Consider the following 15,987-nt stretch of genomic DNA (forward strand, 5'->3'; position numbering starts at 1 on the left):
TCTGACTTTGCTCTTGTTTATATGCTGTTGGTTGGGATATTTGTCTTACCAAACTGTACAAGAAAGACCGGAATTACTCTATTTTGAAGGTGGGAGAAACTGAGGTCTAGCAAGCTTCAAGTATATTCCACACCAGGGGCAAAGAGCTGTTTAGCCTATTGAAACAAATACAAGATTCTGAGTCAGCATTTCCCCAAGGGAAGTAAGGTACTCAGAGCTACTATACTGGAAAAATTTGAGAGCCAAAGTAAAAAAATTCAAGATATTGAAAATTAGTAGCTTCTTAATTCTTGCATTTGTTGGGAATGGTTTAGGGGTGCCTGTCAATTGAGCGTCCCACTCTTGATCTCAGCTCAGGTGTCGACCTCAGGGTTGGGAGTTCAAGACCCTCATGGAACTCCATGCTGGGTGTGGAGCCTACTTTAAAAAAACTTGTGGGGCAATTGGCTGGCTCAGTCAGAGGAGTGTGCAACTCTTGATCTTGGGTTTGTGAGTTCAAGCCCCACATTGGGTATAGAGATTATTTAAAAATAAATAAGTAAACTTTTTAAAAAAAATGAATTGTTCCTATTCACATCAGTCAAAAATGATTTCTTAGAAATTTGTCATTATAAACAGTAAATGGGAAAGTATTTCACTTGAATGCTGAGTCATAGAAATGATGCTCCTGGGGCGCCTGGGTGGCTCAGTCGGTTAAGCATCTGCCTTCAGCTCAGGTCATGATCCCAGGGTCCTGGGATTGAGCCCCATGACGGGCTCCCTGCTCAGCAGGGAGTCAGCTTCTCCCTCTCCTCCCCGCTTGTGCTCTCTCTCATCTCTGTCACTATCTCTCTCAAATAAATAAAATCTTAAAAAAAAATGCTTTCAAGGTTTTCAATTTGATAATTATTTAATCTAATACACAGTACTACATATTCTATTTTTTATAATTAGCCTTTCACTCATCTAATTTTTTTTTATAATGTGATATAAGGTATGGTTCTTTCAACAATTATTCTTCCAAGTGAATAAGCAATTTATGCCAAAAACATCCTTTTCCTATATAAATGAACTATTGCCTCCATAATGTATGCTATTAGCATTCTCATTTGAAATGATTAAGTATAAACAAATCTCCTTTCCATTGTCACTACAAAGGGAATATTATATATAAATTCAGCTTGTCTTTTTTTAGGTGTTTTTGCTGTTAATTTTGACACCCCTGATGAAAATGAGGCTCTGTGACTTCTCATTCTAATTATTCCCCCTGGCTTTCCTTTTTTACAGTGAGGTTGTCAGTGTATGCTTGGTAGTTCTTGGTGGGTTGAGAAGCTTCACAGACGAGGTTTTCTTCCTCACAAAGGTGAGTAGCAGCAGTGGGCCAGAAACAGGAAGCAGGTAAAAACTTCAATCCCATCATGGGCACAAAAGCATACTGAAACAAACTATAAACAAGTAAAATTCTTTATTTAAAGTACATTTCTTTTACGGGGAGGAAAGTTTCTTTAAAGCACGTTTAAAAAGTGCTCCTTATCCCTCTCCTGTAAAATAATTCAATTTTATAAGAAGTAAAACTAAAAGGCTAGTCCTCTTTAAACATTTATTTTTCTCTTAGGAAAAAAGCCCAATGCAGCTAGAACACCAACCTTAATCATTATCAAGACTAATTTTGCCTCTGTTGGCAACATGAACAGCGACATGTTGACAAACATGAATTTTAAAAAGTAAAGGAATTTCAAATCAAAAGATTTCATTTATAGTTTACCAATCATGTACTGTTAGCTGACAAAAATAAGTCTGCTATAGGATAGTTGCCATCTACTTAAATGTACATAATCATGGCTTTTTTCATTTAAGATTACCTGAATTAAAAGATTCAATTCCCCCAAACACAATAACCTCTTATTTTTATTTTTAAAGATTTACTTAAAGTATAAACTATTTGGTGCCTGATTTTAAAAATAAAATATAAAGGCTAGCCCAGGGACAACGTGGCCCTGCTTGAGAACCAGCCGGCAGCTCTGAGCAGTATTAGGAGCTCTGACGGTCTCGGTGGCCTTTATGAAGAAGTCTCATATTCTGTATGCTTTAGTTTAAATAAACATCAATATTTAGTTCTGAAATTTGAGTACATAATCCACAAAATAAAAATCACAGTAGTGTTTTCTCCTGTTTACAATGATGTAGTATATCAATTCCTCCATATAACCTACCTTTCCAGACAGGTGGAAATTACATTTGCAAAAATCCAGAACAAAATTACTCAGAAGATAGAAAACTCTTATTTGGAAAGCCCTTCACAAGATTACATCAAGGTTGCACAGAAGACCCCAGTGATCACTAGGAAATCTACCACAGTCCAGTTTTTCCAACCCGAGGAGGTCCAAACTTTGGGGAACGATATGGCCACTTTCTGCTGCTGTCCTGAAAAATATTCGATCAAAACGAAGCTTACAAGCAGCAGATATTCCAAGATTAGAGTTCATCTGTGTATCCCACGTATACTGGCAATGCTTAGGTTTGCCCAAGAACTCCCAGACATCCAAAATGTTGCTGGGTAAACCACCACATTGGGTGACCTGAAATGAAAAAGAAAACTCTTTAAGATTCAGTCCTTTTTCTCCTGAACTAAAAAAAGTTTCACTATTATGTCTAAGTGCATCATTTCAAATCAGAATGTCACAAATTACTGCCCCAAAGCAAGACTATGTATTAATATTAAATATATTATGAAAGGTATTTTGCTGTATGGTAATAAGTAGTTAATATAAAAATACCTAAACAGCCAGAGAGGTCTGGAATTTGCCCTTCTCTTCTGCCATAAACAGATTCCTAACTCTGGGTAGCCGATAAAACTTAGAAGGCTGGAAACTCACAGCCTCTGTTATTGCTATTAGTTTTTGAAAAATGAACACAAGTGAAAGGTAGGCAAAACTGTTACTCTATTTTAGTCTATAAATGTAGATGTATACAATTTATGTGATCGACTAAGGTCAACTGCCTTCAGTTTCATTTGAAATTTAATATCAAATCCTCCTCCCTCTTCACACTCCAGGATTTAAAAAACATTTTACTGTGGTAAAATACAGGCATACCTCCTTTTATTGCACTCCACAGACACTGTGTTTTCTCCAAGTTGAAGGTTTGTGACACCGCTGCATTGAGCAAGTCTACTGGTGCAATTGTCCCAACAGCATTTGCTCACTTTGTGTCTCTGTGTCACATTTCAGTAATCCTTACATTTCAAACTTTCTTATTATTTCTGTATTGGTTACAGTGATCTGTGATCAGGATCTTTGATGTTACTATTGTACTTGTGCCCATATGACAGTGAACTTAATGTTGTGTGTTCTGACTGCTCCACTGAGCAGTTTTTCTTAGGAAAAAAGCCCAATGCAGCTTTTCCCTCTTCTCTCCCTCTCCGTGCCTTGAGACACAATACTGAAATTGAGTCACTTGTCTCCCACTTTAAATCGAAAGCTAGAAATTATTAAGCTTAGAGAGTAATGTATATCTAAAGCCAAGACAGGCCAAATTGTAGGCCTCTTGCCCTAAGCAGTTAGCCAAATTGTGAATACAAAGGAGAAGTTCTTGAAGGAAATTAAAACTGCCATTCTGGTAAACACATACATAGTGAAACAGCATTACTGTTGATACAGAGAAAGTTCGAGTGGCCTAGATAGAAGATCACACCAGGCACAACATTCCCTTAGGCCAAAGCCTCATCCAGAGCAAGGCCCTAACTCTCAATTCTGGGAAGGCTGAGAGGTGAGGAAGCTGCAGAAGGAAAGTCTGAAGCCAGCAGAGGTTGGTTCTGAGGTTTAAGGAAAGAAACCATGTCTGTAACACAGAAGTGCTAGGTGAAGCAGCAAGTGCTGATGGAGAAGCTAGAGCAAGTTCTCCAGAAGACCGAGCTGGGAGAGTTAATGAAGGTGTCTGCAACAGCACAACAGATTGTCAATGTAGATGAAGCAGCCTTCTATTAGAAGAAGATGCCATCTAGGACTTTTAAAGCTAGAGAGGTCAGTGCCTGGCTTTGGAGCTTCAGAGGACAGGCTGACTGTTTTAGGGGCTAACACAGCTGCAGACTTGAAGTTGAAGCCAATGGTCAGTCCCCATTCCAAAAATCCGAGGGCCCTTCAGAATGATACTAACTCTGTATGGAATTGTTCAATCACTGCATTTTACACCTGAAACTAATATAACACTGTATGTTAACTGTACTGGAATTAAAATAAAAGCTTAATAATAAAAAAGGATTATGCTAAATCTACTCTGTGTTCTACAAGTGGAACAACAAAGCCCAGATGACAGCACATCTGTTTACAGTATGACTGACTATTTTAGGCCCACTGTTGAGACCTACTGCTCAGGAAAACAAAACAAAAAACTCCTTTCAAAATGTTACTGCTCACTGACAACGCACCTGCTCATTGTCAAGAGCTGGTGGAGATGGACAATGAGATGAATGTTGTTTTCACGCCTGCTGACAGATCATTCACTATGCAGCCCATGAAGCAAGGAGTCATTTCCACTTTCAAGTCTTATTATTTAAGAAGTACATTTCATAAAACTATAGCTGCCGTATATAGTGATTCCTCTGATGGATCTGGGCAAAATCAATTGAAAACCTTCTGGAAAGGATTCAACATTCTAGATGCCATTCAGAACATTCATGATTCATGGCAAGAGATCAAAATATCAACATGAACAGGAGTTTGGAAGAAGGTGACTCCCAACCCTTGTGGATGACTTCGAGGGGTTCAGGAGTTCAGGGGAGGGAGTCACTGCAGATGTGGTAGAAACAGCAAGAGAACTAGAACTAGTGGAGCCTAAAGATGAGACTGACTTGCTACAATCTGATGATAAAACTTGAAATGATGAGGAGTTGCTTCTTATGGATGAGCAAAGAAAGTGGTTTCTTGAGATGAAATCAACTGGTGAAAACTGTTGAAATGACAACAAAGGATTTAGAATATTATGTAAACTTAGTTGATAAAGCAGTGGCAGGGTTTCAAAGAATTGACTCCAGTTTTGAAAGAAGTTCTACTGTGGGTAAAATGCTATCAAAAGGTATTGCACAGTACAGAGAAATTAGGAAAGCAAGAGTCAAATCAATGCAACAAACTTCACTGTCTTATTTCAAGAAATGGCTACAGCCATCCCAACCTTCAGCAACCACCACCCTGATCAACATTAAGGCAAGACCCTCTACCAGCAAAAAAGTTTGTAACTGGCTGAAAACTCAGAAGATGGTTAGCATTTTTAGCAATAAAGTATTTTTTAATTATGTACATTGCTTTTTTAGACATAATGCCAGTGCATACTTTAAATAGACTCCAGTAGTATAAACATGATTTTATATGCAGTGGGAAACTAAAAAATTCATTTGACTTTATTATAATTGCACTTTATTACAGTAGTCTGGAACTGAACCTGCAATACTTCTGAGGTATGCCTGTATATGTAACATAAAAGTTAGCACAGTTCTATGGCAGTAAGTACATCCATGTAACTGTGCAGCCATCACCACCATCCGTCTCTAGAACCTTTTCATTTTCCCAAACTGAAACTCTGTACCCAATAAATACTAACTGCCCCTTCCATCCTCCCCTAGCTCCTGGTAACCACCGTTATACTCTCCATCTATATGAATCTGACTACTTCAGGAAACTCATAGGAGGAGTCGTAAAATATTTGTCCTTCTGTAACTGGCTTATTTCACTTAGCGTAATGTCCAGGGTTTGTCCATATTGTAGCATGTTGTATTTCCTTCCTTTTTAAGGCTGAATGATACTCCACTGCACGCATATACATTTTGTTTATCCATTCATCTGTCAATGGTCACTTTGGTTGCTTCCATGTTTTAGCTATTGTGAATAATGCTGCTGTGAACACAGGTGCACAGATACCTCTTCAAGACCCTGCTTTTCTTTGTTTTGGGTATACACCCCAGAAGTGGAACTGCTGGACCATATGGAAACCGGAGGAATCACCACACAATTTTCCACAGCAGCTATACCATTTGGTATTCCCATCAGCACTGCACAAGGGCTCTAATCCAAATCCTCGCAAATGCTTGTTATTTTCTGGTATTTTGCTAATATTGATGCTAACAGATGCAAAGTAGTATCTCATGATGGCTTTGATTTACATTTCTCTAATGACTAGTGACGCTGAACATCTTCTCTTGTACTTATTGGCCATCTGTATTTCTTCTTTGGAAAAATGTCTATTTAAGCCTTTTGCTCATTTTTAAATCAGGTGGTTTCTTTATTGTAGAAATTCTTCAGATAACATCAATATCATATTAATTATATTACTCACTTGTCATCTATAGGATTTGCAAATATTTTTTCCATTCCATGAGCTGCCTTTTCATTCTGTGATCATGCTGCCCCTTGATGCACAAAAGTTTTTCACTGTGATACAGTTCATCTTATCTTTTTTTTTTTTCTCTTGTTGTCTATGCTTTTGGTGTCACATCCAAGAAGTTGTTGCCAAATCCAACGTCATGAAGCTTTTCCCCTTTGTTTTCTTTTTATCGTTTTAGCTTTTACTTATAATAGGTCATTGATCTATTTTGAATAAACTTTTATATAGAGTATAAAGCCAGGATGCAACTCTGTTTTTTTGCATGTGAATATCGAGTTTTCCCAACACCATTTGTTGAAAAACAGGACTTCTCTTTTAAGCAGGTCAGTTAGTCAACCAGGTACCACAAAACAGCTACCATGAAGTTACTGATTTGCAAACAGTCCAATAGTTAGACTTTTTAAAAAATGATCTGTGTACAAGGGCACAAAATCACAAAGAGAAGCAGAGCACCACTTTATTTAGGATACTGCCTTCACTTCCGAGGTCCTGACAGGCTTTCATTTCTCATTTCACTTCTTCCTCTACTCCTGGAGCTTATGACAGTGAAATGAACGTTTCAATTCACTTCTAATCTGATGTGAGTTCAGCCAGAGCTGGGGGAAAAGGCAAGGCCAGCTTACCATTTATTATGATCTAAGTCTACAGATCCTGAAAAATCCCAGTGCGTCTCAAATGAACTAAGGGGAGAGAGACTTTGTTTCAGTCCCGGAGATGGCAGTACCAGGAAAAGGGGGTAAAAAAAAAAAAAAAAAAAAAAAAAAAAAAAAAAAAAAAAAAGCTGAAAAAAGAAAACTCAGAAGAGAGGTAGGGACAATTGTGATGGCCAAATCTTTCTGCTCTTTTCACTTTGCCACTTGAGATACTGCAAATAAACTTAAATCTTTTCTTAACTCTTTCTTAATACCCCTCTTTTTAATCAACATATATTGTGTTGGCTGTTTCAGATGCAGTATTTCTGTTTTCCCCCAATAACGTAAGCGCTCCTCCTGCTTCCGCTTCCCCAGTGCCAGGCCTACAGCACAGGCCAAGTATTTACTGAATTGCATCTGCAAGGTCACTTACACATAACAGCTTTGGTCAAAAGAAACCTAAATTAGTTTCCACAGCAATAATCTGCCCACAAGCACAGAACTGACTTTGTCACTCACTTCATGATCCCTTAAATTTGTATCTCCTGCAAATATAACTGTAGCTGACTCTGGAGCCTCTTGCATTTTCTTTAAAACCATTTTTAACTGATTCATTCGTTCCTTAGCATGCCCTCTGGTGCTCTCCAAATGAGAAGTCATAAGGCAAAGTTCATTTCCCGACACACTTGCCTGCAACAGGATAAACAGTTATAGTTGTTAAAATTCACCAACCACTAATGCTGAAATTTGATAACAGAATCAACCGATTACAATTGATTGGTATATATTTACCAAAGCAAAACTACATAATCAGCACTGTGCTCATATTTCTAGGTCAAGGTGTAACATGATAATCCTGCTCCCAAAGACTACTTAGCAAACACCCACTACTACTTCAAGACCTACCTCAAATGCCATCTCCACTGGAGTCCTTCCCCAATGTCCCCAGGCAATCAGTGGCTCCCTCCGCTATATTCCTATAGCATTTTAAAGTTCCCTTCACTGAATTACAGCATAATTATTTCTCTCCTACAGAGTCATGAGTCATTTGAAAGCAAAGATGGTTCTTTTATTTTCTGCTATTACCAAGAGCCTGGCACATAGGTACTCAAAAGAAGTCAGTTAAATGAATGAGAATCATTTACCATTTAGCAGTTAAGATACTAAAAATGCAGGGTGCCTGGGTGGCTCAGTTGCTTAAGCGACTGCCTTCGGCTCAGGTCATGATCCTGGAGTCCCAGGATCGAGTCCCGCATCGGGCTCCCTGCTCGGTGGAGAGCCTGCTTCTCCCTCTCCTTCTGCCTGCCTCTCTGCCTACTTGTGCTCGCTCTCTATCTCTGTCAAATAAATAAATAAAATCTTAAAAAAAAAAAAATAAGATACTAAAAATGCAGATCTATTAATTATTTAAACTAACTGCCTGCAGAATCAAGTCCAGATTCTTTCACACTGGGCATTCATGACCTTCCGTAATTTGGATCCAACCTATTTTACCAACTTCTTGTCACACTACTCCTTTTCATGCCCCCTATACCCAACTGAATATAATGTTTGTTTATACGTATATATGTTCTTTCTCATATACCCTTATATATATACACACATCCTGCAATATACAATCTGCCAAAGTTTGCTCATGGTGGTTCTGCCACCTGGACTCTTCTCAATGCCTACATCTTACGTATTTTTCAGGGCTCAATTCAAATACAAATTCCCTCATCAAACTTTCACTAAACAACCTAGCTAATCTCATCACAAGAAAAAAATTTTGTGACTGTGTACGTTAACTGGTGATCATTTTGCAACATATACAAATATCCAATCATTGCATTGTACATCTGAAAGTATATACTGTTGTGCCAGTTATACCTCAATTAAAACAACAACAACAACAATCTAGCTAAAAGTTACCTCTAAACTTCCATGGCACATCATTACACCTCCTCCAGGGGCATTTATGCCTTTCCTTTATTTTAGTTACTATATACTACAATCTCTCCCTTGCCAACCTATAAGCTCTAGGAGAGTAAGATCTTTTGATTCATTCTTGTAAGCCTCACGAGTATAACAGAGTACCATATGCAATGCATTTAGGAAAAAAAAAAACATTTTAGGAAGCAAATGTGAACTGTTAGTAAATTCTTGAGTATTCTTAGGAAGATACCTAATGGATCAGGATTTTATGTTTATAAATTTGTATTGAAATTTGTGTAAAAACTTAATTTACAATGTTCTTTAAGACTATTTAAAAGAATGTTGGAGACAAAATTTTCTCTAATGGCAATTAAAAAAAAAAAAAAAGATACCACAATGGAACTATAAGAAACAATTCAATCTTTAAAAAAAAAAAAAATCAATTTAAAAAAATTACTTACATACACACACAAAAGGTTTCTCATCATTTTTGTATTTGGAAAAGGGATAATCTCTTGGCTTTTAAATTTCACTCTCGATTTCTTCAACATTATAGCTGTGAAATATCCTTCGTCACGACCTTCAAATGTTTGTGGAAAAGAATTTAGGCTGAGAAGTCAAGAGTATTTGCAGTTTATCACAAGTTCCCCTACTGAAGGTTTTATAACAGTACAGATACTTAAATGGAGCTGAATCTTTAAAGTAAACTATTATTTCAAAATAGGTGAAGACAGCCAGCCAACTGAGTCCCTATGTTTATGCCCCCCCCAAATGTAGCTGGATGTATCGAAGAAATATAAAAATAAAAAAGAATTCACATAAGTGCCAAAAATGGTTAATGCCAATATCAAGCAAGAAAATTTGAGAAATTTCTGAAAGGAAAGATGAGACTTACACTGAGCCAAACTAACATGCATTTACCTCTCACCATGCAAGCACCAGAAAAATCATAGTAAATGAATAAAAAATCTAGAAATGTATAAAATCGTAAGAGAAAAGAATAGAAGTAGAGGGGCAGTGAATAAAAGCTTCCAACTGTTTTTCAGAAAACAAACTAGCTGAAGAAGTGGAAAGTGATTTACTGGAGCAGAGGGAAACCAGGAAAGGAGGAAAGGGGGAGAAGGAAGAAACAAGGGAAGGAAAGGGAGGGCTAAGGAGGACAGTAGGTGGGCTAGAAAAACGGCAGTGTGCAAGCAGGTGGGGGAGGGTGAGTGGGACAGAGAAGGAAAGGAGAGAGGGAAAGAATTTTCCAGAACTGAAGGTCACAATCCTCCAGTTTGAAAGTTCCTACACAATACAATGGGGAAAAAAAAAACGAGGAAGGAAACCAAGTTGGAGGAATAGCATGGTATTCAGAAAACAGAAATCTAAAACAGAGGAAGGAAACCAAGTTGGAGGAATAGCATGGTATTCAGAAAACAGAAATCTAAAACAGAAAAGAGTCAAAAAGAATCCCCAAAGAATGCAGAAAAGTTGTCCCACAAAGACAGAAAGAAAAACAGAAACAAGAGATTACCTTCTCCTTAGCAACTGAGAATTTATTATAAATCAAAATTAAAATCACATACTATGTAAAAGTGAAAGTCAAAGAAAACACGAGATTTAGCCAACTATTATAGAATGTAGCCAGTGTGTGGTACATTAAATGCATTCAGTAAAAACAAAATAGATGGAAAGTCAAAAAACTATTCAGGGCAAAAAGCTAGGAAAAAAACCCAAAATCAATTAAAAGGAATAAAAACAGACTTTTAGAAAAAGTATAACCAAAATGCACTTATCACACTTAAAATTTTTAATAAATTAATTTCACTAAAAAATTACTCCAGGTCTCAAAATTTTGGCTAAAAATTTACATTTTTCCTGGAAAAACCATCCATTCCCAATACTTTTCACATATATTAAACTGTAAAACATACTCTCCTATGGTTTTTCTAGTATCCTGTGTCTGGCTTACTTTTCTCAAACTTTTTTTATTTTTGCTTTTTCTGGTGTGTGCTCCTGTAGGCTAACCTTGATTTATCTCTTTCATTGACTATTTTTCAAAGACAAAGACAATAACAGGAAAATTGTTACCTGTAATAATCTCATAACTACTTGCTCTCTTCTTTAGGTAGCTATAATACGGGGGAATAACTTCCTGTAGGAATATCACATCTGGGCTGTACCTAATTCAAAACACCAATTTAAAATAAATCCCAGGTATACTATTTCATTTGCTGACACCTAGATTAGCAAAATACCACAACATAAAAGAAACACAAAATTACTGCCCCCTAGGGCACCTAATATTCAATGTTTATACTGATATCTGATAACTATAAAATAAGATCTGTGCTATTTTACAAATAATGTAAAGATCAAATTAAGTAAGAAAAACGTACATCATAACACTTTAAAGTAAAAAGAACTGGAATCATGGACTACGGAAATCAGTATATGGAGAGCCTACAAGGGTCCCACCCTCCATTAGATTGCCTTACAAATTGTCAGTCCTCGTGGAACAGTTAACCATGATGAGGAAACTGAGCTGCACAGAACTCCGGTGGTTTACAAGGGATTACAGAAGGTCATAGAGCCAGTGTGTAGCAGACACAGACCATTCTGATAATTTTACTTTCAGAGCAATAATTACATACAAAGTTTCTTAAGTGAAACAGTACTGAAAGCATCTAACAAAAATTAGTGTTCCCTCCCCACCTCCTCCACACTCTTGCTCTCAGAAGCAATCACTCTCCATTCTTTTACATGTTTCTTCTGAGAGCTAGATTTTGAACTCAGATCGGATTCCAAAGCTCATGATCTTGACCATTACCCTCTTTGTAGATAAGTAAGCCACGTTATCATGCTACCATTGTACCTAAGTAATAATACTTACAAAGTTAGATAGGAACACACCCCTTGAGCCCTCTCTCGCAGACTGTTTAGGTCCAATCCATCAACATTCCAGGTAATGAAAGAGAACACGCTGCCATCTTCTTGCTGATTCCCTTCAGATGTACTGGCTTTAGAACTAATGGAATCAGTTGTCTCCTCATTCGTTAGGTCAACACTGGCAAGATTACAATGAAGCACAACTCTGCAAATCATCTCTGAACTGATTAATTTTAAATTATTTTCTAACTATTTGTACTCCTCATCTTACAGATAAATAAATTTTAAAAGAACTCTGAAAGTATCTGCCTATAGTAGAGCAGAAGTCACACAACTAAGGAAAGATAGATTCTTACCGTGTTATCCAAATGTTTGCTCACTTACATAGTTAGAGCCAACTCAATATCCCTCAATGACATGGGTCAGTCACTAAAATGATTTTGTAAACTATGACCTGAAATTAGACTATGTAGTGTAAGATTTCCATTTTGGATTCACTTTAAATCATATGTGAAATGTATGAAACATACGAAATAAAATCTCATTGTGAGTAACAGCTGCAATTTGTCAGCCCCCTCACTGAAAGGTGAAGTGGCTTGGTCATATGAAACTTCGCAGCTTTCACTCAAGCCTTTTTGAACATTCTCTCCTGAGAGATCACCTAAGAGGTCTGACTACCCTGAGACTACCACGCTGGAGAGCCCACACGCACAAGCTCCAGTCCACGGTCCTGACACCACCTCACACCATCCCCACCGAGGCACAGGTATTTGAGTGGAGGGACAAACCATTATTAAAAGGTGACTGCCAAGCAGTTATATACCATACATAAATTTAAGAAATAGGTTTTTATATTTATAACTTTAATAAATTTAATGTCAATATTTTAATTTTTTAATTAAAAAATTTTATTGAGATATAATTGACATATAACATTATATTCATTTCAGGCACAATGTAACGATTTAGTATTTGTAAACACCGTGAAGTGACCACCACAATAAATCTAGTTAACTTATTATTTTAACTTATTTTGAAATAAAATCAGACTTTCAGTAAAACAGTAAAAAGATTTCTTTTCCCCATTCACCCACATAAATGTTAACATTTCATGTAACATTTACTTGCTTTGCTCTTTTTATTCTGAAATGTGTGCATAAATACCTTTGTATGTATTTCTTAGAAACAAGGACAGGCTTACCTCTATACCCAGCATTACTGAACATCAGAAAGTTATCACTTATACAACATTATTATATAATTTTAAGACCTATTCAAATTTTGCCAACTGTGTCACAAACGTTCCAGTTTACAATTCTGGGATGGGGGACTCCTAACGGTCCTCCCTTCCACCATTACTCAGCTGGATTCAGATTTTTTCTGTGGGACTATTTCAGGGAATCCACTTCCTCTGTTTCCATTTCTTTCTTTCTTTCTTTTTTAAAGATTTTAATTTTAGTTAGGCTCTACACCCAACATGGGGCTTGAACTTACAGCCCCAACATCAAAAGTGGCATGCTCTCCCAACTGAGCCAGCCAGGCACCCCCTGCACATACTTTTTTTTTTTAAGTAGGCTCCACCCTCAAAATAGTGAGGGCTTGAACTCACCACCCTGCATCAAGACCCTCTGTTCCAATTTCTTTACTGGTTACAATCTAGGTTGCAGCTGACAGAAAATAACTCAGGTTCCTATGAGCAAAATAGAGGAATTTAGAAGAAACAGAAGCATGTCACAGAGCCAGGTATGGGAATGCAGCTATCCCTGAGGAAATGCAATCAAGGCTTTCTCTTGATCTGACTCCACTGACTCAACTTCCCTCGGCTTCATTCTCCTGCTGCAGACCACCATTCTCAGCTTTCCCCACAAATATTAGGTTAGCATGTGACCATTCCAGCTCCACAGGAAGATTCAGACTGAACTCTTCCTCCCAGTCTGGAAATCTCAGGAGAGAGGATCTGACTGGCCAGCTTGAGCTAGGCCAATACTACAACATGGGAGGCAGAGCTCTATCACTGCAGATGGGGAGACGATTCCCCCAATAAGGGCTAGTCAGGGAAGGGAGCCTAATGAAAGGATCTTATTACATCTGTAAACTGGTGCAGCTGAAAGATCATAGAGAGAAAAGTGTCTTCACTACGAACCGTTAACTCTACAGGTTGCCCATATATCTGGGAGAACTTTATATACATTTATTGAGAGCTTCTTATATGCCAAATATTGTACTAGACTTCGGGAAATTAACAATGTATAAAACAGATACTGACTTCACCAAATGGGTAGTTTAATGGGAGACAGAAAATATTAAACAGCAATTACAACCTAAACTAAGTTACTATGACTGGGATCATGCAGGATGCTCTAAGATTACCTACAAGGGGAAACCTACCCAGACTTGAGAGATCAAGGAAAGCTGCTCGGGAGGTAAGTCCTGTCTAAGATGGGCCTTAAGGTAAATATGACTTCGCACGGAAAGAGTCGAACAAAAGGTTCTAGGCAAAGGTAATAAATGACGTGGGAAACAAAGGCAAAAGAAAAGTTAAGTTTCCTTACTACCTACAGCCCACTGACAAGTCCTTGAAACAGGCAGCGTGACCTTCCTCTAGGAACTCAGCTGCGTTGATGTTCATACTTTGCTAAGGTCAAAAGTCAATTTCAGCCAAACCCCCCCAGGATCCTGTAAGTCAACTTCAACATACAAAAATACCCTTGGAAACTTCCTCTATCTCTACCACCCTCCCCAAAGCTACGTGTTGGCAATCGTCGTCCCCCAAGCACAGGACCCACCGATATTCATCTGAAGGGTCTCACGACTGAGTTCTTACTAGACGGTAACAAATGACCTTTTCCTAACAATAGCGAGCCCCCTTAAGGTCCTGGAAACCTTGCTTCCAAAACACCTTGGAGGCTCGCGCTGTCCCTAAGCCCCTCCCACCCTGAAAGCATATAATGGGCCACTGCTCTTCCTGCCCAGGGGTCCTGTGCCCGTGCTGTAATAAAACCACCTTTTTTGAACCAAAGACGGCTCAAGAAATTCTTTCTTGGGCGCCTGGGTGGCTCAGTCCGCTCCGGGGCTGCCTTGCGCTCAGGTCAGGGGCTCAGCATCCTGCGATCCACCCCCGCACCTGGCTCTCCGCTCAGCAGGGAGCCTGCTTCCCCCTCTGCCCCTCCCAGCGCTCATGCTTGCGCGCGCTCGCTCGCGCTCTGAAATAAATAAAATCTTAAAAAAAAAAAAAAAAAGACTTCTTGCTTGGTCGCGGGCTCCAAACCCCAACCATTTCTACATCAATAAGTATCTTTACAAAGGATGCAAGGCCAGAGAAAACGCCCACTGGAGAAAGCGAAAGTTGGATGCCCCGTAACAACCTGCGTGGCAGGAGGGAGAGGGTGAGGGGCACCAACCCGGAAAGGTGGCCAGGCCGCCGGGGGGAGTAAGGCCGCTGGGCCGCGCGAGCAGCGCACACACCACCACGCTGTCCGCCGCAGGGAGTGAATGAATGAACAGCCCGGGAAGCCGGGGACTCCCCGGGTCCCGCTCTTCCACAGCGACGCGGCCTCCCTCCTTCAGCCCGAAGCGCCCACGTCCTTCCTCTGACGCGGCAGAGCGGTCTCCCTCCCGGACGGCGGCGCGCGCGGAGAAGCCCCCAGCCCCGCGCCTCCGCCCGGCCCGCGCGCCTCCTCACCAGGACTCGGGCCCCGCCGCCGCGCGAGGACGGCTCTCCGCCGCGCTCTCCTGCTCGGGCGGCTCGAAGAAGGAGTTCAGCGCTCTCTGAAAAACACAAAACAGCCGTGAGACCTGGGCGCCCCCCGGCCCGAGGTAAAGAGGCGGAAGAGAGCGGCGAAGCCTACTTCCATCTCCCAGTCGTTCTCGGCCAGGTAGCACTGAGCCACGGAGGCGTCGCACCTCGCAACCGAAGCGAACTCCACGCACAGAAGTCGCCGCTTCTTCACCTCGGGCTCGCCCTCTGGCCGCTCCGCCTCCGAGCTGCCCGGCCTTTCCATCGCCTCGCCCCGGGGCCCACCGCGCCCCTCACCAGGGCGGGAGGGCCGACGCTCGGATCTGCGCAGGCGCCCGGCGCACCCTTCTCAACCGCCCGGCTGGAAACGCGCCCCGCCCCCGGAGGGCGATAGGCGTGGCTGCGCCGCGGGAGAGGCGGCCCGGGCGGGGGGCGGGGGGCGGGGGCGGGGGCGGGGCACACGGCGCGTGCGCGGTCACA

At 40.2% G+C, this 15,987-nt stretch overlaps 1 protein-coding gene across 2 annotated transcripts; it reads right to left on the minus strand.

Moving 5' to 3' along the window:
• Window positions 1-1,427: 1,427 nt before the first annotated feature.
• TDP2 (tyrosyl-DNA phosphodiesterase 2) lies at window positions 1,428-15,900 on the minus strand. Of its 2 annotated transcripts, XM_025890895.2 has the most exons (7): window positions 15,620-15,884; window positions 15,454-15,539; window positions 11,776-11,949; window positions 10,974-11,065; window positions 9,362-9,480; window positions 7,506-7,676; window positions 1,428-2,558 (listed from the first exon to the last, which is right to left on the minus strand). In XM_025890895.2, exons 1-7 carry the CDS (start codon window positions 15,770-15,772, stop codon window positions 2,277-2,279), a joined length of 1,077 nt encoding a protein of 358 aa, XP_025746680.1. In that variant the 5' UTR covers window positions 15,773-15,884; the 3' UTR covers window positions 1,428-2,276. The 2 variants fall into 2 exon arrangements, with proteins under 2 accessions (XP_025746680.1, XP_073733738.1); XM_073877637.1 differs by lacking the exon at window positions 7,506-7,676 and having other exon boundaries at window positions 15,620-15,900.
• Between the last annotated feature and the right edge of the window lie 87 nt (window positions 15,901-15,987).

This window comes from Callorhinus ursinus, unplaced genomic scaffold (assembly GCF_003265705.2).
Source record: "Callorhinus ursinus isolate GAN/ISIS: 27379988/994484 unplaced genomic scaffold, GSC_fseal_2.0 scaffold26, whole genome shotgun sequence".
In the NCBI taxonomy this organism is placed as follows: Eukaryota; Metazoa; Chordata; class Mammalia; order Carnivora; family Otariidae; genus Callorhinus; species Callorhinus ursinus.